The sequence below is a fragment of the Poecilia reticulata genome, linkage group LG14 (genome assembly GCF_000633615.1).
Source record: "Poecilia reticulata strain Guanapo linkage group LG14, Guppy_female_1.0+MT, whole genome shotgun sequence".
NCBI lineage: Eukaryota > Metazoa > Chordata > Actinopteri > Cyprinodontiformes > Poeciliidae > Poecilia > Poecilia reticulata.
The window spans coordinates 14,841,040-14,862,607 of NC_024344.1; the positions used below are offsets into that span (position 1 = coordinate 14,841,040).

At 42.5% G+C, this 21,568-nt stretch overlaps 1 protein-coding gene across 1 annotated transcript in view; it reads right to left on the reverse strand.

Moving 5' to 3' along the window:
• The window catches only part of tesk1b (testis associated actin remodelling kinase 1b), a 26,955-nt gene extending 5,994 nt beyond the window's left edge, over window positions 1-20,961 (reverse strand). The window contains exons 1-6 of the mRNA XM_008427968.2: window positions 20,721-20,961; window positions 19,451-20,084; window positions 4,836-4,957; window positions 4,655-4,703; window positions 3,110-3,256; window positions 2,378-2,460 (exon numbers count right to left, since the gene is read on the reverse strand). Of these exons, the coding sequence (XP_008426190.1) occupies window positions 2,378-2,460; window positions 3,110-3,256; window positions 4,655-4,703; window positions 4,836-4,957; window positions 19,451-19,642 (593 nt within the window). The 5' untranslated portion in view covers window positions 19,643-20,084; window positions 20,721-20,961. The remainder of the gene's footprint in view (window positions 1-2,377; window positions 2,461-3,109; window positions 3,257-4,654; window positions 4,704-4,835; window positions 4,958-19,450; window positions 20,085-20,720) is intronic.
• Window positions 20,962-21,568: the final 607 nt, after the last annotated feature.

Genomic DNA, 21,568 nt, shown 5'->3' on the forward strand with positions numbered 1-21,568 from the left:
CACACACACACACACACACACACCCTCCTGCTGGCAGCTACTTCCTCTGTTTCTATTTCCATCTGCCACGGCGAGTTATGATGCAGCAGAAAATCCAAAACAAGAGCCGAGACGGTCATGGCTCCCGGTGTAAACACCATTTGGAGAAGTGGACTGGCACAAACGAGAACGCGCAAAAGACAGAAGGAAATCGACTCGACCGACAAGTACGAGTTGGAGTAAAAACAAAAAAAGACCAGAGGGACAGCGAGCGGAGCAGTGGGGGGGGGACTGGAATAGTTTGACCATATTTGGAGCTTTTCCTAACCCCCCCTCCTCCTTGACAGACTCCTCAATCATCTCCGTTGCTTCCCTCATTCTTTCTCCACACCATGCCATTTTGCAGACAAACAACACAAACACGGCGTCCGCTCTGTTGTTGTGCGTCGCTGCAGGAAGCAAATGTGTTTGAGTAAAAACGAAAAGCAAACACAACCTCGGGGATGACAGCCGCACAATCCACCAGCTGCCGTAAAAAAAAAAAAAATGGAGGCACAAGTATGCAAAAGTAAATAGTGGCCGTCATTCAGGTGGAGAAAGAGAGGGAGAGATGTCGCATTTGGGGAATATCAGGCCTCGTTTTCAGTTTCCCTCCTGCTCACATTTTACTAGGTGATGCACACAGAAAGCATTTAAAGCGAGAAAGTTACGAGCGGGCCCCTGGCCACCCACTTGTGTAAACACGAACAGTGGCTCGGCCGAAGCAGAGGGAGCGGAAGCAGTGCGCACTACGAGGAAGGCAAGTCAGGCTGCAGGGCGAGGCATCTTCGACTCTGCAGAGCTAAAAAGGAGGAAAGGACACAACTCTGCAGGCAGAAGCTTGAAAAAAAATCCTCTCCAAAATAAAAATATCTGACTATTAAACATTGAACACCTAAGAATTTATTAAATTTATTGAAGGTTCGATTCCAGCTTCTGTTCGTCACATGTTGATGTCCAAGGCTCTTTAACCCCGAGTTGCCTACCGATCAAGTTGCATTGATGCATAAATGTGAGTACCAATGGGTGAATGCGACTCTAGTGTAAAGTGGTAAAAATGATTGGAAAAGCTCAGTCCATTTACAATTTGTTTACGGCTCAGAACATTTCTGGAACACTACAGACACCAGGGACAAATGTTGGCAATTTAGTAAAGTCCAAAATCACAACAGAGTCTCCAGGAAGGAATCGTTTCGAAAGAATGAAGGAAATGGCGTAGGAGAAGAGGTCATGCCAGGCTATCATGACTGAAGATAAATAAGGGACAATGACGACAATGCTGACCAAAAGTCGGGCACCAGTTAGGATTATGAAGAGCGTGATGAAGACTAGGCTGAGAACAACGACACCTATGGTTATGAGGACTGGGACAAGGACAACAGCAATGCTTTTCTTTGACAAAAGCTTAATTCCAGCATCAGATACCCTGAAACTAACTCATGGATCTCCAATGGCCATAAATGTTTTCCTAAGACTAGAAATGCAGCTTCTAGCGTCCATGATCATCATTTCTGCAGCTGCACAGCTTCACTCGCTCAACACCAGATCCAACTTTGGATTTAGTGCTTCCTTTCCGGGGCTTAAACGTAATCGCTTCTACATATGATCTCAGAAATATGCAAATGTGCCAGTAATTTTCTAAAACGGTGACTTTACACAAACCAGGGGAACACTTGCTCTCATTCCAACTCTTATGATTGCAGCCAAAGAGATTTATTTTACAAGCAGCATTTTGAAAGGGTGACTTTCCTGAAACATTTTTCCACATTGTGGTAATTCTGGTTGCTAAGAACAAGAATCTGAACTCAAGCCAATTCTGGAGGCATGAAGTCACCAAAGGCATGAAGTCACCAAGAGAGAAAAAAATCTAAACAAAATAAAACTTCTGTTTCTTGTCAAACAGTGCAGAATGACTATAAATTACACGCGCCGCACAAATGTGATTAAATGCAGCTGCAAACACAGGAGTAGATAGCATGATGGGAGCAGCAGAGCAAGTTGGGCGTCATCTGCAGCGTGACTCAGAGCTGTCAATATTTACTCCGTCTGTCCGTTCTTTTATTTGAGAGAGCAAACGGGGGTCAGACCGCAGTATTTGGAGGAGGCGACTGGTGTCTGCATACCATTAAAAACTAAATCTACTGTGATTAATGGTCTCGTTTTTTTGTGAATGTCTCATCTGAATGTGTCCAAGGTTGGATGTGGGGGTCGGGGGGGGGAAGGAGAAGTTGAGTGAAAATATTTTCAAAAAGATACGGCATGACCGATATGGCAGAAAGAAAGAAGTGATGGAATGTGATTTATTGAGACTTATCTAATCGCAGAAAGTTTATAGATGGTTACGTTTTTATTGACTGACCTGTAATCTGGGATTTTCTCTGCCAGGCCAAAGTCTCCCACCACAGCTGAGCACATGCCGCCCTCCAGGCGCACCAGACAGTTCTGCACACAGGAGGTCAGAGGTCACAGTTTTTACCATCTAATGCTTCACATCCAACAACCCAGACGGTGTGATCACCTCAGTAGTGATCTGAGATGAGGCGTTCAATAGGTTTTAGTTGCAATAACAAAGTTTTACTGTAAATTACTGAGCTCTTTACATGATCAACAAGTAGAGCCTCATAGTGGAAGTGAAAATAAATTTATGGTTTACAATCTCTTGTTTTTAATACATAAAATGCTGGTACTGCTAAATAAAAACAAGAAATGCTTCCAAAAGTCAGTGAACACACAGTACACATTGTAGTTTACATAAAAAGACTTGACAAAAATGACAATTTGTTTAACAAAAAAATTGGCCAATAATACTTCTAATAATACTAATCGGCACAATCTAGAAGGATTATGCTGGGATTAAAAGTCACTTTGAGGCTAATGAGCCAATATTTCTATTTCTGAACTTTTCTGATCCGATTCCAGCATATTGCCATCACAAATCTAGAGTTAGAGCAACATAGCGTAGTGGCGACAATACTTGAGGAAAGCCTTTACCTTCTGCAAAAAATGTGTCTAAATGTAAACAAAAAAAAGGAGCAAATTTGCATAAATTCTCATGCAATTCAGGAACCTTGCAGGCAATGTCGATGCTAACCTTGGAGGTGAGGTCCCTGTGGAAGATGCCCTTGCTGTGCAGGTACTTGAGTCCGCGGGCAATGTCCAGAGCCAGGCTGAGCCGCGCGGCCCACGACAGATACACGTCACTGCCCAGCAGCTGCTCCAAGTTACCGCCGTTGATGTACTGGATCCGCAGGAAGAGAGAAAAACGACAACAAAAACATGTTCAGTTTAGATCCAATAACCTTTTGCTGAACCTCTGATATGAATAACCCTCACAACGCTGATGCAAAGGGACGTAGGAGTGCGACTACAAACAGATGACGATTTTCATTTCTTATCGGCTACTTATTTAAATTTGGACGAATCACAATCATGTAGTTACAGTTTAATAAAAATTCCTCTGCAAAAGTTTGAATTGCTCAGTTTGAACCTCATAATCTCTCTAAAGACTTGAACTAGGCCTCTGCAGTTGAATTTATAACACTGAAAACTTATGAAAATAAAGTGTGTGAGCTGCAGCAGGAAATGAACAAACTCTCCACATCAGAACTTAGGAAATGAGTTGCAAACTGAATCACAAGGCCGCTTGAATTTCCTCTTTTCTTGTCAACTCGTCTTTGAGTGTTTATCACAAACTGCCAATTCATTAATATATATATAAAAAAAGGAACTAAATTTCAGGTCGTGTGTCGAAAACACACAGCGACATGAAAACAAGCTCGAGCGCAGGCGACGGGGATGTGAATGCACCAGATCTCACTTTAAGTCTTTGTGTTGCTTTCTATTTGCTGCTGGGTAACCATGGTAGCCACTGGTGAACCGATTAGACGCAAAGGAACAGGTGACACAAGCCGCCTGACCTCTGCGTGTTTATTCAGGTGATTCTGTCTCCTTGGCCTGACAGGGACAGATGCTCCATGTTTACTCGACAGCAGCTCAAGTTCAGAAAGAAAAAAATATTCAAAGTTGCTGCTTTTTTTCCCTCTTCTTTTACTTAATTTGCAAAAATAAAAATAAACAGATCAGACCCAGAAAGAAGTGTGGTCTTGATCTGTGGTCATTCAGAGGTCCACAAATAGTCCCCATGCTGCACTTTGTGGAAAAATATGAAACTTTGGCGATGGTGAATTCAAGCCAGAGGTGTTCAATCTTTCTCCACGAATATCCCGAAGTGGAAATGTCAAAATCAAACTCCCCATTTTTCCAGACTGCAAAGGGACCCTGTGAGTTGAAACGGGTTTTTGCTAAGAGCTTATTTTCTTTTAGCTCCTCTGAAGTGGTGGGCCACTTTTTCCCCCCCAAGACCAACACCAAACCGACTTCTCTGTAAATGGGACCGAGTTCGCAGTTTACACAAGAAGCCAGGAACCAGAGTTCTGGCTGAACATCCTGCTAACTGATGCAGGAAATCATCTCGACACGTCAGTCTGAATACAAAAACAAGCGTGAACTTTCGCCTAATGCCAGTTTGATGCGATAAAGAGCAATGGCCTTGCAATATGGGTGAGATTATAGTCCTGCTTTCTAGGTAAAATCATGGCGAATCCTAAATAAAACACGTCATCAATCAGGGCCTCACCTCTGTGAGAGCGTGCAGCTGTCCCTCATGGACACACACTCCTATAAACCTGCACAGAAACATAGAAAACAATCAAACCACACATTTTTTCAAGGAACTAATTCAATCAACACTTAGTAGAATATTTAAATCTGACGCATTTGAAGGTATATAAACATATGATGATCGTCGTTTGAGTTACCTGAGTATGTTGGGGTGCGATAGTCTGTTCATGAGCTGGACCTCCCTGAGCATGTTGGCTCGGTTGCTGGCCAGGATGTTCATCTTCAGAGCCATCACCTGGCCCGTTACGCGGTGCTGCACCTGGGAACGCAGGACAAAACGTGACCATTTCAACCTTGTCGTGTACAAAATTATAAAGAGAAACGTTCAGGCAACAAGGGGGGGGAGTGCTTTTATTTTGTGTGAACCCAACTGATCTTAAGAGTAAAAACACAAACAAAAACATTCCCCGAACTCGTGCGTGTGGAAACGCTGCTCGACTTCTGGAGACGGGCCAGGAAACATTAGCAGGTCGGCTGCACCATCAGCTGCACTTTCTGGCCAAACCTGCTGCCATGGCGATGGCGCCGTCTGGTATGGTAACATTGGAGACGCGACTTGCTTCTGCTTCCTCCCCATCTCTCCCCCCCCACTCCTGCACTCCCAGGACATGCATTTGCTTGGCATGCATTTTGACTTCTAAAAGAAATTTATGCCAGACGGATATGACAGCTGAACTGTTTGGCACAGAGAGAAGTAGTCAGTGTTTTGTTTTTTTACCCCGAGACCAGAAGCGCAAGCAGAAACGAGGAGGAAAGCTGTGAGAGCAGCCCAACGGAGCCAGATGCTTTCGTGTAAACTCTTTACTGGCTGCATTTTCCCCGCTTTAGTTTCAGTGAAAAACTAAAAAAAAAAAAAACTTAGAGGACGAATTGCAGCAAGAGGAGTTCAACGCAGAAAGAACCGAGGGCTGACAGTACAGATGGTTTGATAGATTGGTGAAGAGAATAACCCAACACTCCAGCTGGTTGCACAGAACCAGCTGGTTATACATGCTGTGGAGTTTAGAGGAACTGGATGAAATAATACATTACTCAGAAACAGTAGAAGCTTTTTATTTATGAAATTTAATCAAACCAAGTCTCTGCAAAATTGCAACATTATGATTTTTTTCCCCCAGAGATAATTCCAGGAAGGAAAGTCTCCCTCACCTTAAGAAAACCTGTTGGCATGCGATGCCTGGAAACATCACTTAGACTCAAGTTGGTCTAAGGTGAGTCAACTTATAATCAAAGAAAAATGATACAGGGAAGAACTTTTTTTCCTGCGGTTGCCTTGCAGACTACAGAGACTGGATGGTAAAAGATTTGTTTTACAAAACAGGAAAATCAAGTCTTCCTCTTATTGCAAAATTTACTTCATTTAATTTATGGCACAACAATCCTCTCTGTGTTTACTGAATCATAACAGCCGTTTGATTCAGTTAGCTTAGCAACAAACCTGTTGCTAAGCCAACAGGTTTGCTGTTCATTTCGGGTTTTTAAGTCTTCATACTTTTAAAGTTCTGGTTGTTTCCGGTGGTTGGTGTTGGAATGGGTCGTTGTTGAAGTGCAGAGAGATTCATCAGGGCAACAGTTTCATACTGAATCCACTGATTAAAGTCCTTTAAATGAGATTAGAAAGTCCTGGAGCAATCTGTTTTATCCAGCAATTTCTCCCTGCACCTGTTGCCGTCTACTGCCGGTCAGCTGGCTGAAAGAGTTACTATTGTTTGCATTTGTAACATAATGGATAACTTTTTTTTTTTTTTTTGCTCAAGGTCATTGTTCACGGAGAATGTCATACGGTTTCAGGTCTAATTTGCTGTAGAGAAAATTTAAATTTGTAGAGCAAATAAGTATTTACCTCCAAGATGGAGCTCAAAGTCATTCTGGTTGGATCAGGGGTCAAATGTCAGATTTCACCAGAGTAGTGGGTCCAAATGTGATCAGAACCAAAATGAATGTAAACATAAATTCTTTGGAAAAACAAATACACTGGAACAAATGGTTGTTTATGGGTATGAAATGGAAATTGTGACTTGGTCACTAGATCCGTTTGTGTCCACACAGCCACTACCGTTTCTGTTTTTCTGCCTCTTGCAGCAGACTTGTTTGGACACACGAGGAATTTCCACACACTCGGACCTGTGCAGATGACAACATTCGGGTCGCATTTCGACACCGCAGCAGCTCCTGCACAGACCCGTAAATAATTAAAATTTAACAATGCGGTCCTGGAACCGTTCCGCTCTCGGTCCGACGTGCCGTCGCACCTCGACTAATCCGGCCCTGAAGACTGACGTGATGAGCACGGAGGTCAGGGACCCACATGTGACCCCCCAGGATGTAAACAGCCTCACAGGAGGATAAATACCCGAGAGTCCAAGGATCCTTTCCAGGTCAAAGGTTAAACGTCTTCGAGGAGTCCAACAAACTTTTATTTTAGCATTTGAACGAACTTGTAGTAAAATAGTAAACTGCCATTCACGTCAGCACTGGCTTATTTCAAAAATAATGAGGTAAGGATACAAAATCAGCCTCAGCTTGGGTTTTAATTTCAAGGAGAAACTGAATCTCTTTTGCAATGTTAGTTTGCTAAAACAGAAGTCCGCCCTGCTGCTAATAACAAACCGTTATTTACATCAGCAATCAGGAGTTGTGACCTTAATGCTTGACTGTATACCAAATTTCCTCCATGCTAATAATAAAGCCAAAGGGGCACAGCAGGGTTTCGGATTGCGCCTTCATTAGCGAAGGAAGAGTGTGTAATGAAGGAGGAGGGTCAAAGAGCAGAGCCTCCGAGCCGTGACACTGGCCTAGATCAGAGTCCTGCATCAGTGTTTACGTGCGCGCACACTCACACACACAGGTCAGCACAAAAGAAAAGGACGTCGTTTGTTCTGAGGAGGAGGACAAATCGCAGCCTTCTCAGTCAGGCTGCAGGATGTGCTTGAACACACACATGCAAATCAAACTTGAGGGCAACGAAGCCGCCTTCTGTTCAGGTGGAATATGAAGCGGGAGCAGAAATGCGCAGGAAGTGAAGGGTCTGTTGGACTAATCTTACAGGATGAGTCAGATTTGTAGGGAGGTGGGCAAGACTGCAGTGGCCTTTAGTACTGGAGGGGTGTAAGAAGAACTGAAGGGCGCAAAAATATTCCTGCACCTTGAACTTTCACACGTTACAAGTGCAAACTGTTGTGTCTTGTAAACAGAACAGTTCCCAATTATGAAGTACAAATGGTATAGATTAAATGGCAATAGCTAAACAAAACAGACTGACAGACTAAAATAAAATGGCATCAGATGCTAAATGCTTTTTGTGACAGTTTTTAGAGTTTGTATAAGGCATTATAATGTCAGTAAAAACTGAGCTATTGGCTGGTTTTTACCTTTCTGGTAGTAAGCCGTATGAAAACAGGAGGATGCATCACTCCATTCATCTCAAAGTCACAGCTGGTGTGACTCCAGGCTCTGTACTGGGACCAGTATCAGAACAAAATTGTAAAAGTGTCATGCATTTGAAGTAAATCCGTCTTTGGACCATAAAGACATTGAAACAAATAAATCTGCAGTGAAACTCAAACATATTCACATTCACAATTCAAACTGAATAATATGATTTTTTGATACACATTTGTTTGGAAAGGCATTAGGCAGAAGTATAAACTTATTTAATCCTGCTGCCTTTTTCTCTTTTACAAAAATAAAACTATTTTTCACAACAGAGAACATACATCCACAAAAAACTGAGAATCCTCCACTGAATAACCATTTAAAATGACTTTATATCTTATTTTAAACCATTGCGTCTTTAAATTGTTTCAATGTTTAACCTGTTCCAATTGTCTTGTTCCCGTCGGTTTACTAATGTTTTCTAACAAACCTTTGCATATCTGACAAATTGATTTATACTACAGTCTAAATGCTGCACACAGACAGAGTATTTACCAACTACGCAACATCAGGAGACAATTGGCTGCAATGCATTTTATTTAGGGGTATTGGAGGAAACGGGGGATGAATATGAATTCATGCTATGCTGAAGTTGCCGTACCTGCAGCTAAAAATCACGTCTGCCTTTTACTCCCTGCCCACATCTGTCTTCACACCTCCTTGTAGAAATACTTACATGCTCAAATATAATCCAGGGATTAGCAACCCGCCACACTGTGACTCATGCTGCAGACTGGCTGCATCGCACACATGCGCCAAATGCTGATGCAGCCTCGTTCGACCCAGCTGTTTTGTTCCGACAGATTTTAGCCTCCAAACAAACAGGCTCTCACTCGTCATCACTACAGCCCGACTTGACACGGAGGTCAGAACCAAGCCTTTTCAGACAGCAGCAAAACAAAAACGCAGCGTTTGTGGCGTTTCTTCCACACGTCTCGTTCCCAGGGCTTTAATGGCCCCCGGCTCGCCGCTGGAATGCCCGCGACGTACAGCAATTACCCACACGCCCATGCTTCACTCGCACACAAACATGAGTTCAGTCACACCCCGAAGCTCTCCGCCAAAACACACTCGGCCTTGTAAAGTGCTGCCGTCAGCAGACGAAAGGTCACGGCGGCGCGCACTCGTCAGCCAGCGGCCCCGCAAACTGGACCGACCCAAAACAAAGACGGAGACGAGTGCAAGAGGGATGCATTAAAGCTTTTATAGATGCGATTCTAAAAGGAGTTTTTGATGCTCAGTTAGTTGGAGTCATATTGAGAAGTGTTTTTTTTTTTTTTTTTTTTTTTCTGAACTAATGAGCTTCTTCCAGTGAAGCGCTCTCACTTCTGGTCAGCTGCAAATGGAGTTAAAACCACTTTGCTGAAACGATGAGACGACTGATTCAATAAGACGGCAACTGAACTTGGAGGGGGAAAAAAAGGTTTAAAACAGAAATACTATATGTAAAGGCAAATATGTTGAAAATATTTTAAATTGTGACCATTTTCTAGGATACATCATCTCTTTAAATTGTTAAATGCAGAGAAAAAAAAAGGTGTAAAAATCTAAGAAAAACTCACTGCAAATGTGTACGCTTCATCCAGTTTAAGCTATTAATTAAGAGAGGGTTTCTGCAAAGGATTAGGGGTTAACAATTGAAAAAAAAAAGAAAAATCGCCAAATCATAAATCATTTTCCAAATCCCATAAAGCCGTTTGCCCATTCATGCAGATTTTTTGCCAATCTATGCAATAATTTTATTTCCTCATGTAAAGAAAGCCACACACTGAGCTCTCACCTTGCAGGGGAGACTGCAACCATCAGCATAAATAAGAAAACCATGTGTGCTGAGCACGTCGCATGCTTCGCTGGTGTCGCAGAGGGAAGAAAATGTGGTTGAGTGTGACCAGAAATCCAGCTACAAACACAGTTCAGTGACTTCACCGTTGGCAGAGGGTCAGCTCTGAAAACCTGGTGGCTTTCATGGTTTCTGCACCACTTCCCCCCCCAAACAGCAGCAGAAGTCATACATCAGTCAATACACAACTGTAGAGTTTCAGCTGGAAAGCGTTCTGCCGGTAAAGTAGCGACAAACCTCCCTTAAAGACCGTGTGTAAAAAGTTTGTTAAAGTCTGGAGACGCTCTGCCCACTCTGCAAATTTTAAGAAAATCACCTAATTCCCTGAACAGGTTGGAGACTCCACCTGAAATTCTGCTTTCGCTTTAAGCAGCATGTAAATGTGCCGGCGAGTTTTCATGCAGGTGAGCGAGACGGCAAGGAAGTCGGGAAAATGGGGTTCCATCAGCCAATCAGCAGGGAGTGCTGGCTCTGTTAGGGGTCAGAGGTCAGATTCTGGTAGTGGAAATGATGTGCAGCAGTGAACCACGTTCCTTCCTCAAACACGAGAAGAAACATGGCGGCTCACTGGAGCTGAAGACAACAGTTTGGTTAAGTCAACAAAACTCAGCAAGTGATAAAAATGTTAAGAATGGCTGAGTGCAATACTTTAAAATAAACAGACATTTTTCACTCTTATTTTTTAAAAAAAACTACTGTAAAAAATTTTAAAAGTTTGATGCCAATGTGTTTTGTTGATCTTGTGTTTACATCATTTTATTCAGGATTCTGTCTTTTTATCGTCGCCTAATCATTTTAGCCGTTTTATTGTGTCTGATAAAGACTTTTCAAAACTTTAAAACAACAAAGGCAGCCTGGTCACACGTGTCATTATAAAGAGACGGGAATAATTACATGAAGGCTTAAAGGGATGTGTCAACAGGAACGCAAGTGCCAACAGGCCTTAGCTCACTTTTTAGTCATCGGTGGCTCATGCATTCCTGCTCGCTTGCTGCCTGTAAATCACTTCTTGGCTGCTAGATTTTATTACCCATAATGCAACACTATTAGATAAATTATTTTAAAAAAGAAAACAAAGCTCATGAGTTCTTGTCTTGCATGTTCTTGGGGTGTTTAGTGAGTAAACGGGTACATCGACTACTGAAATAGTCAACTAATTTAGTAATTTATAATGAGTCAACTATAGACCATAGACTCAAAAAAGACAATTTGCTGAAAAAAGAACATATTCAAAGTGGTAAGTCAAAATTTTACAATTTTTTTTATTTTATTTTTTTTTATAAATTTTGCATATATTTAAACAAAAACTCCTTAAGTGGGATATTTTTAGCTTCATTCATTTCAGATTCACTAAAAGAATGTTATATTATTGCATTTTAGGCCATATGTTTTTTAAAAAGGAATCGAATTATTTGTTGTTGCATCTTTTAATGCATTTCTAATATTGTATAAAAAGGCTAAAGTGGTTAAATGAACAATCTGTACCATGTGCATTTTTAAAAATTTGATTAATCGCTGAATAGTCGATAGATTAATCGATTGTTAAAATGATTGGAACGCCGTTTAAGGTCACCAAACAGAACATTTTACGACACCAACAGGTATAAAAATGTTTAAAGGTTATTTCAAGATTACTGAACTGATTACAGTTTGAGCTGCAGATGCTATATGAGCCAAACTGCCATTTACCACAACGAGTCATGCTTTATACAGACTACTCCTTTAAAAAAAAAAAAAAAAAAAAAACTTGACTGACTTCTAAATCTAAAAAAGGTGGTGAGATTTTACTTTGTGTCCCTCACACCCATCTGAATGAGTTTTTTTAATGTTTCATAAATGAGATTCTAGCGACAAACTCCAGAAAACAAACGAGCTCGGCTCAATCATCCAACGCGTTCACAAACACATTTCACCACACAGACGCCACCATGGGCCATTTGTTTATCTTCTCACAGGGGAGTGGTCCTCCTTGAGGTTTAGCTAAAGACTACAGCACTGCCAACAAGTGGACGGGAGGAAACTCTCTTTGTGAACCGACAAACATCAACCATCTCTGGAGATAAAGCTAGAAAAACACTGACGGAAAGGAAAACATGGGTGTTGGGCAACAGCTGCACAAACCATCTTACTCCTTGGTCCGGTAGAAATGAGTCAAAAAAATTATTAAATAAAAAAAAATAAAATAAAAACGTAAAGGTTCAAGTAAAGACAGGTACACGCTCTGGGCTCCTCGGTGCTTTCGTGTTTGTGCAGCAGTGCAGAACACAAACAAGGCCTGATGGCTGTGCAGCAAGTGGCAGCAAAGCAGGATCCAACAAACGGCAGCAAAAAGAGCGGGATGAAAAGACGTGCTAGCGCTAGGCTAAGACTCTGATGTTCAAGTCTGCACTGGCTCTGCAACACCCAAAATGCAGCGGAGCCGCGTAAATCCTGAGCGCTGGAAGCCGATCACGGAGCGCAGGAGACAGCCGCTGACGGATGGCGACTTTGAGGATCTGCTTCCCCCCACCGTCGCTCCTTTGTTGCCGACGGATTCCTCCCGAGCTGAAATTCTTCCAACAATCGGGGATTTGCACAAGGAACCGGTCAAATCTCAACTTGTCCCGCTGGGTGATTTCCCGCACTTCTTCCTAAAACAATCATTATCTCTTTCGTTTTTGGGGTGTGTCGCTGTGTGTGCGATTTAGTTTCCACAGACAAAAAGCAAAACAAAAAGCAGATGAATGAAATACTGATGTCTCGGGCAGTTCATCAACTGTCAGAAAATTATTACTTTTATAGTTCCCAGTAACTCACTCAATCCGAGTTGCACAAATCTTAAAACAAAAACAAAGAAATTAAACCAAGTAGATCTGAAGCTGATAATGTCACTTCTTATAAAGTTGACGGTTAATTTGTGGCATGTTGAGCAGCCGTATAAACCAGAATCTGTAAACCCACAGAGCCGACGACACCAGAGATGTTTTTTTCCTCCGCATTATTGCGCCATCACAAGCAGCTGACATGCAGACATTAAGATCAATCATGGTCAGTGTGTTCTGTTGCACTAATCCCCTCTTTATCCCTTTTCTAGTCTCCAGTTCATCATCAGATCATATTTTAGAGGAACTGAGCCGCTGGTACGCTTGTTTTTCCCTCTCTGTTGCAGTCTGTCATTACAATAATGCTCTCTTATGTGCTTTGCAGACTCCAAAGATAACAAGCAGAGGCCCAACCCTCAGCCTCGCCGACGTTTTCTTCAACATCGCTATGAATTTTGGATGAAGCAAAAGATGGGCGAAGAGCTCAGCAGAAACCGACTGAAGCCCCTCAAAGAGTCTTCGCTTATGAGGTCCTGGATGTTCCATGAAAACCGTTACACTGGAAAATGAATGGGGCTTTTTTGGGGGGCCCCTTTTAATATAGGCTAATAAAATGTGATACGAGAAACTGCAAAATGCCCCGGGGTCTTTTTTCAGCTATAATTATAACCCTGCACCAGGTTTCAGCTGATGTGCTGACAAATACACATATTTGCTGCAATCTTAACATTGGATTAAAGAAAAAAGAAAAACAATGTCTGAAGATATCTTGGCCTTTAATGAACTCTTGCAGCCATTTGCATGTACTTTCTATCAAGTAAGCTTTGTGGAATCGCAAAAATATGTTTACAGGGTTTAAACGGCACTAAAAAAGGAGAACTGAATTAGGGTCATTTTGACACACAAAAAAAAAACTTAAAAAAAAAAAAGTGGTTGAGAAAACATTTGTGAGAAAGTCAGTAAAAAAAAAAAAAAAGCTTCTGCAATTATGTAGCCGTTTATGTACAATAATAAAGACAGTAATGCAAGGCCTTTTTCCTAAAAGTAAACATGTTTTATGCATGGTCAACTCTGAAGGCAGTGTCATTAGTTTTTTTTGTTGTAAGATTTTGTGGCAGCAATGGGCTTTACATTATAGAACATAAAAAAATAAAATAAAAAATGGTTAAGCTGGGTGGTGATCAACACATGCAGCAAAGGTCACAAGGTCGCGATGTTGGACGGCCGCGCTGAGGATGAGCCTCGACCGCTAAGCCGCACAATACGGTCATTTTTACAGAATTATATTGGAATACATTTGCAGAAAGAGAAAATATTTGTAAATTACCAACAGCTGGAACATTTATGTACCCAAACTCTACCGCTGTCCAACCGTGACCTTTTCTGTGCTCCTCCTGAGCGTTGCGCCACAACTGCAGAGGATTTACACACAAATACAAACTTTTGGTGAATGTTTATCCTCAATTTAGAAATGTCGAAGAGAAAAAACAACAAAAAAAAAAAAACAGACGTTGTGTAAAACCATTGTTTCACCACTTAATGACTCTATATTGTATAGAGTGGACCTCGTTTGTGACCACATATGTTAGCTTAAAGAAGCAGCTCTAGCTTGAACTCAAGTAGCCTCATTTACATTTTGCATCTTTATCTGACAAATTAGCCAAATTGTGACGAATGCATTCGTTAGCGTTAGCTGAAATCAGGGGCATTTTAAGGCAGCTAATGCTACTGCAGAGCTAACACACAAAAGCTAATGCAGCTTGTTTAAAAAACTTATTTTAAGCAATTACAACTCTATAGAGAGAAGAAGAGCGCATGTGAAAGCCCAGCAGTAAAATCTGAAAGTCTTTAACCCATGAGAAAACATTTAAAGAAAAAAAAAGTGATTTATGGTGCTCCAGTAAATTCTGCAAACAAGACAAAACTTAAATCCGTCAGGAGGTTTGTTACGCAACATCGACAGCAGGTGTTATCTGCATTAGCAAACATCTTGTCGATTATCAGGAGAAAGGGCTCAAACATGACGCGATAACACAGTAATCCAATTAGAAACAGATCCAACTTGTTCCTTGTAAAACTCGCAGGCCTGTAAAACGGCGAACATGTAATCGTATCCTGCGAGTTTATCTGAACTGCTGACTGACAGCGAATATTATTTCGGATTGATTATTTGCTCCTGGAGCTTCGGGTTTCAGAGGCTGACGTAGAAATGAGAGGAGAAGCACCGGAACATTTTAGAGAATATTCAAAAGCGGCACTTTAAGGATTTGGCTCCCCAGTCTTCCCTTTACGTTTTAATGTCTCCACCCCGCCGCCTCAGTCCCCTCAGATTGCACAATTGCACTCAGACGAGGTGAATAGCTCCCCGTCCGCCTGCAGCGATCCTCCATTGATCTGCACTCAGGACTGGAGCTCGACGGCAGCACAAGGCAAGAGGCCGGGCTCTCTGTAACCAAGTGCAGAGCATCCATTTCAAAGCAGCCATCCTGCACATTAAGTGGAGCCTAAATTCATTTAAAACAACACCCGTCTCAGACGGTTTGTTCTGCACAACACAATTGAGCCCATTTTCTCCAAACTCAACCAGGATACAGCAGCAACCGTCCAGTCATGCGTGTCGGCAAACTTTTTTTAAACAAAAAAAAAAAAAAAGTAACCGATAGCCGCGGTGACAATTTTGCATTTATATTGCGCTATCAAAAGGCAGCCAAGTGCCAACCTGACAAGCCAGCTGTAAACATGGTTGCATTTGCATGTTCATTAGAAATTCAAAGGCCACGGCGGAGGGAGCGGCCTCAGACTGAAAGGAGAACAAGGACAAGAAACCAAAAAGTCTGTTTAAATTAAAGATTCAAGTTTCACCCATGCTTGGTGACCACTTCTGTGTGAAACCAGGTTTAAATACGGGCACAAAAAATAAACAAATGCAAGAAGTTTGATATCAAAATGGGGAACAAGACAGTCCCATCTGTAGTCTCAAAATATTAGGCACCGATTCTCCATTTTCTCCTCCAGGGACTCTATCACTGCATTTACTGTACTATTTTCAAAAGCATGCAGAGCACACTTCTGTATTAAACAAGATGCTGCATTTCTAATGAAATCGCTTCTAAATATAGACATACTGACATACTTTTGTGCCAACGTGACACAATGAAACGATGGCAACCTGAGCAGAAAAATCACACAACACTTAAATCATGAAGATTAGAAGCATTAAATGTGTCTGAACCTTTGTTTAAACCATCATAATTCAAAATAAAGCCCATTTACAAAAGGGAAGAGAAATCTGTCAACTGTAATTCTGCAGCCCTGATTATTGGCGTCCATCACCACATAATGCTGAACTTTAAACACTGGGAGATGCATGCACTGAGCCACGTGCAGTAAAAACCACGAGTCACTGTAATAGAAAATCAATGTGAGCAAACGCATTGTGCAATAAAACTGAGAAACAAGATAATGTAGCTACCTTTTAAATTCATCAATAAGACTGTCTGCAGAGATAATCCTCCAGTCAACACCATGTTGATTTTTCCCCTCATTACTTTGATAAAGAAACATTACAAGTTCAGAAATTATTCAATTTTCTGGATTAACTGGTCAGACGAAGAGACCAATTTAGCGTTTACACACACGTGGTTATTCCCACAGGATGATGCTGCCACCATCCTGACCATGGCAGCAGTATTCATGGCAACGCTCGGTTGTTGTGAATGTAGGTCCGTTATTTACGTCGAGATCAAATTACTCACAGGTGAACAGTTTGATCAATTTCACGTTAACTTCTGATCACAATCTGGTCTACTGGGTTTTATTTTAGATCGAGTTAAAAGAGGCACGCCAAACTTTTCTGGTTTTTACATGCAAAATATTTTTGAAAACTATCACTTTACTTCCATTTCACTGCTTTTTGTTGGCTTATCAAAGAAAACATCAATGACATTATAGTTTGTGGGTCCATAGTGCCGAAATGTGAAAAAATAGCAACAAATGCAAGCAAAACTCTGAGCCTTAATGCTAAAGAACCTGTTAGAACCTCATTCAAAACGAAATCTTGAAATTAGGCAAGTTTTTTTTTTACTCAGTCTGAACATATGTAGCACTAAACGTTTAAAAATATGTTCATGATGAAATTTGGGGAAAAAAAAAAAAGTTAAAGAATAAAAATATGATGACATCTTAGAATAAACAAAGCTCCATTGTATTCCGATTACCTTAATTGCAACTATTTTATCCCTAATAAATAGACATGTTTGCACGCCTGATCTATGTTTTCGCATCCACCTGAATAATGTGTAGTCGCGCCACTGTGCACACCCCTTCAAATAAAGTGTTACCAAAAAAGTAAAAGTTACAAATCATTTAAAAACCTTTAAAAATGAATTTTTTTCTACCTCATCAAGTTTTGCAGACTTGACATGAATAAAAATGCTTCATGTCTTCCAATGTCTTCCAATCGTTTCTCAGGTTACCCAACTCGCCCCTTCGTCAGCCGCCCTTTGTAACGCGCCATTTTTACCACCGTTATTAACGAGGCATTCCTGGCAATTAGGCTCTATGGAAGTGAGCAGAAGCATGTCGTAGCAGAGGACGCAGGCTGCTGGCCCACACAGACAGCGGAGCATAGAGTTACAAACATACACTCACCTGATCTACCTGAGCAGACCGTGTCACATTACACACACACAAAAAAAAAACAACCAACAAATATCATCGTGTGACAACTGATGCATGATGAACGTTCAATGGGACGTTGTTCAGAAACAATTATTAACCACTACACCCCTTCACTCTTACGCATGTTTGGTACTGAATGCAGTGGTTGCCATAGTTCACACTCATTTCACACAATGTGAAACCTCACGTTGGTCAATAGAGATGACAGCAGGTCAATACCTCATCCTGCCTGGTCAAACAGTCAAACACACGCATGGCTTTAATTAGGCGTAACTGCGAGATTCTCACAGTAATTTGGGGTAAAAAAAATTTTTTTTATTAAAAATAGTGCCGTTTTCACTATATTTACAAACATTTCAAATTAAAATCTGCAATATAATCCAATTTTTTTAAATTTAAAAATAAATGCAAAGCAATTTACCATTCTGCTACGTGTACAACATCGACTGCTACAGTTTTACTCTGCATAGACTGACAAGTATAACAAGTTAATATTAGGTGGGCGGGTTCCCAATCTGGCTCCGTATTTATGCTTCTCATAGTTTGCCAACTGTCTTAAATCAATACCACCTTCACAAGGCTGATGCTGCTTTAGTTTGCAAACCAAAGGCCTGCCTGCAATTTTCATAACTCAAAATATTTCAACACAAGCAAATTTGTGTCTTTTGAGGGGGATGAAAAAAGCTGAAACAAGTTGGGGAGGGGCAGAACAGTGTTACGCCTGGTTTATTCACGCTGTGGTTTATTCACGCATCTCATATCTGAAGAACACGTAGTGGTAGACGCATAGCCATTTTGTGATGCAGCATTTACCCGTGTAGTCAACCCAAGCGACTGGTTCGGGTCATTTTCTGTTACAATTGAGAGCCACTTCAGTGTGGGTGGGCTTGTTACAGCAGCGCAACCCGAAAAGTAACGCGGTTTGCATGAGACACAAACATCATGACAATGGAGGAGAAGCAGTGGTAAACCTGCTGCTCAGCCTGTTGTCAATTGTCAGATTCAAAGGAACAGAGCCAGAAAAGGTTGAGAGACAAAACATTCTGGATAAAAGTTTGGAAAACTGTAGAGCGGTATCAAACCAAAAGGGTACGAGATGCATAATGTGTGAGGTGTTGTAAACTGTACGCTGGATGCGTTTCAGATGGCTGTCCTGACATCCACAGTTTGAAACAGAAAACAGCATACCCATCGAGTGAGGGTATGAAAGTCAGAGACGGTATTCAAAACTGAATTCTCTTGACACACACATGAAGGTGCCACGAGTTTTTCAGGCTTCAGCTTTATCAGCTGTGATTGTTTTATAGATCTTCCAGCATGAATGCATTCCTTATCAGTTCACACACCTTTCTTTCCACTGAACAGTGTGGTATGAGACAGATAATCTGTGAGAAAAAAAAAAGTTCAGATTATCTGTAAATATTCTACTGCTGCAAGTGCCAACTAGAAACAACCAATACGAGCCAGGAGGCGGGTCTTGGCGCCGTCAATCACATTAGTGCGGAGCTGCTTAACCCTGTGCTCTTTGCTACAGCTTTTCCCATTAGCAGATCCTGTTGCGAATGCTAAGACTAATTAGCATAGCCACTGACGACAGTGAATAAAGGGTTTTCCTCCATTAGCACATTTTAGCAGTGAGTACATGAGATGACGCTCTGATTGTTTTTGGTTCATAGCAGTGCATTTCTAGATCTAATTTTTTTTTCAACCAGCTGACCCGGCAGTGCGCAGCAACGAATTCAGATGCAACTTTTACAGGTTTAAATGTAAATCGCTGGAAACAAACTGCTTTTAAACTGTTTTTCCATGTTTTAAAGCACAAGCTGAATTATTCTTTAAAAGTTCCCTTTACAAGCATGCAAAAAAAAAATTTTTTTCCCCGATTAAAGAGGTAAACATTGAGTGCATTATGTCTATAAAGCTTAGTTGTAATGAGGATGTGAGGTGAAAACCGCCCTGATTCTCAGGAAAGAGGGTGCGCTCTGCTCTCGCTCACCTTGAACACCTCGGAGAAGAAGCCAGCCCCGATCTTCTCGCAGCTGAAGTCGTCCAGGCGGGCCAAGGTGGACACGGCGCTGCGCAGGGCCCGGTACGAGGACGGTCGGATCCGGTTGGTTCCGTGGACGCTGTGCATGGGCGGCTCGGCGTCTCCCTCCCGCTCCTCCGGGTCGACCCTCTCCGTCTCCATCTCTGACGGAGGAGGTGTGACCGAGTGCGTGGTTTAAAATCCAGCCCGACTTGTGTTTACATTTCCACAGCGAGCCAGCCGAGGGGCCGCGGCGTGCGCTCCCCCTCCGGCCCCCGGAGGAGGAATGGCGACGACAAGTCCTGGAAACGCGCCGCCGCTGTGGTCAGCGACCGGTCGGACCGAATTCCTCTCCTCTCTCTCTCTCTCTGTCAAATTCCTGCAGCGCCTTCAGCGAGCGGCGCAGCTGCAGCGGTGCATGCTGCAGAGCCAGTCCCACACGCCGTGCAGCAGAGCAGGCCCTCCGCTGCTGCAGATAGTGCTGCTGCTTCCTCTGTCGGGTTTCCTGCGGTGGAAAAGGCCGGGGCTCCCTCCCTGGTTCCACCAATTGAATTTCCAGCGTGCAACCGAGCCGCCTCGCTGGCGCTGCTGCAGCCTATTCGCGCTGAAGAGGGGGGCGGACACACACACACACACACACACACACACACACACACACACACACACACACACACACACACACACACACGAGGCGTTAATTCACTAAATCATGTAGTGATGTGAGCAGGCTGTCAATAAAAACTCCAACCCATCCCTGCAGGGTGATGAGCTACATCTCAATAGAGACATGGGCAAGAAAATCATTTAAAAAAATTAAAAAGAATGAAAAGATTTGCATGCAAATAAGCGCAACTCCAAAATTAAAGAAAAAGAAAGAAGCTGAAAAGGACACCAATATTATCCTTTCGCTCATCATTGCTCGTACTTTAACCCTGCTCCACTCAATTTGACTAATGGTTTTAACAAGTCAATCAGTTTACGTGGGGATTTCAACGTGTCTGCAGCCCCCAAAGGCAAAACTGACCCCCACACCCCCCTAAGCCCAAGCATGACTGCAGCTTGTAAATTATGGACGCCACAGTGGAGCGGACTTCGAGGGCTCGTCTGTCACGCAGTCCACGCACGCCCTTCAGAGTCTAGAATCTAAGCAGAGAAGAAAAAAAAAAAACCGCTGACGCACGACCGCCCTGACACGGAGCGGAGACACGCGTGGCTGCCGGCAGAGGAAGAGCCGACTTACCTGGCTGGCCTTCTCTACAGAGAAATATCCCTCCCGAGTCCCTCCGCTGAGTCCCGGTTCGGGCTTCTTGGTTCAGCTTTGCGTTACTAATTTATGTTGTCGCCGGAGCGCCTCCTGCACGCACGCAGAACCCGCTGGTTTCGTTTTACGTCCGCTCTCCGTCGCGCCGCCGCGTCGGCCCTCTCCGTGTGGGGTTGACTGCTCGGTGGAAGCGGAGTGACGACTTTTGCTGCGTTTTAATGGAGGGCGGCGGGGCGGGGCGTGTCCACACGTGATCGTCACAAAAATGCACCTGTGGGGCGGGCTGGAGTATTAGCTGCAAACACTGTGCATCTGCTGGGTGACTTTAGCAAATAACATTAGAAAAAAAGATTAGTTTCACAGTTTTGAATAGGTTTTATTTAATATCCCTCCGACTTTTAAGCAGAGCCAAGTTATGTGCTGTAAATGCGGCTTCTTAGATCCCAAAGGACACTCGACATAACATTGTACTAGTTGTAAACTGCTATTAAGTATCTGGGGAGGTCAACTTTAAGGCGGCATTGCTCTTGGTGTTGCTCACCTAGCTTTAGCAGCTACATTGTATTTTCTCCTAAACTAATTGAGGTTTTCTTTGAATGTGCTTTTTGTCTTCCTGGAAAGTGACCGCTCATTCTTAAAAACAACAACAACAAAAAACATGATCTGCCAGATTTCAAGAGTTTAGCTTAAAATGTTCAACTCTGTTCCAAATGTTCTGCTGCTTCAAACTATAAATGAGCTCCAGCTGCTTGGCTTTCCTTCAGCAGTGGAGTCTTGTGCAGTGAGTGTGAAGAGGTTTGAGTGAATTATTGTGTTCGTGGAAAATG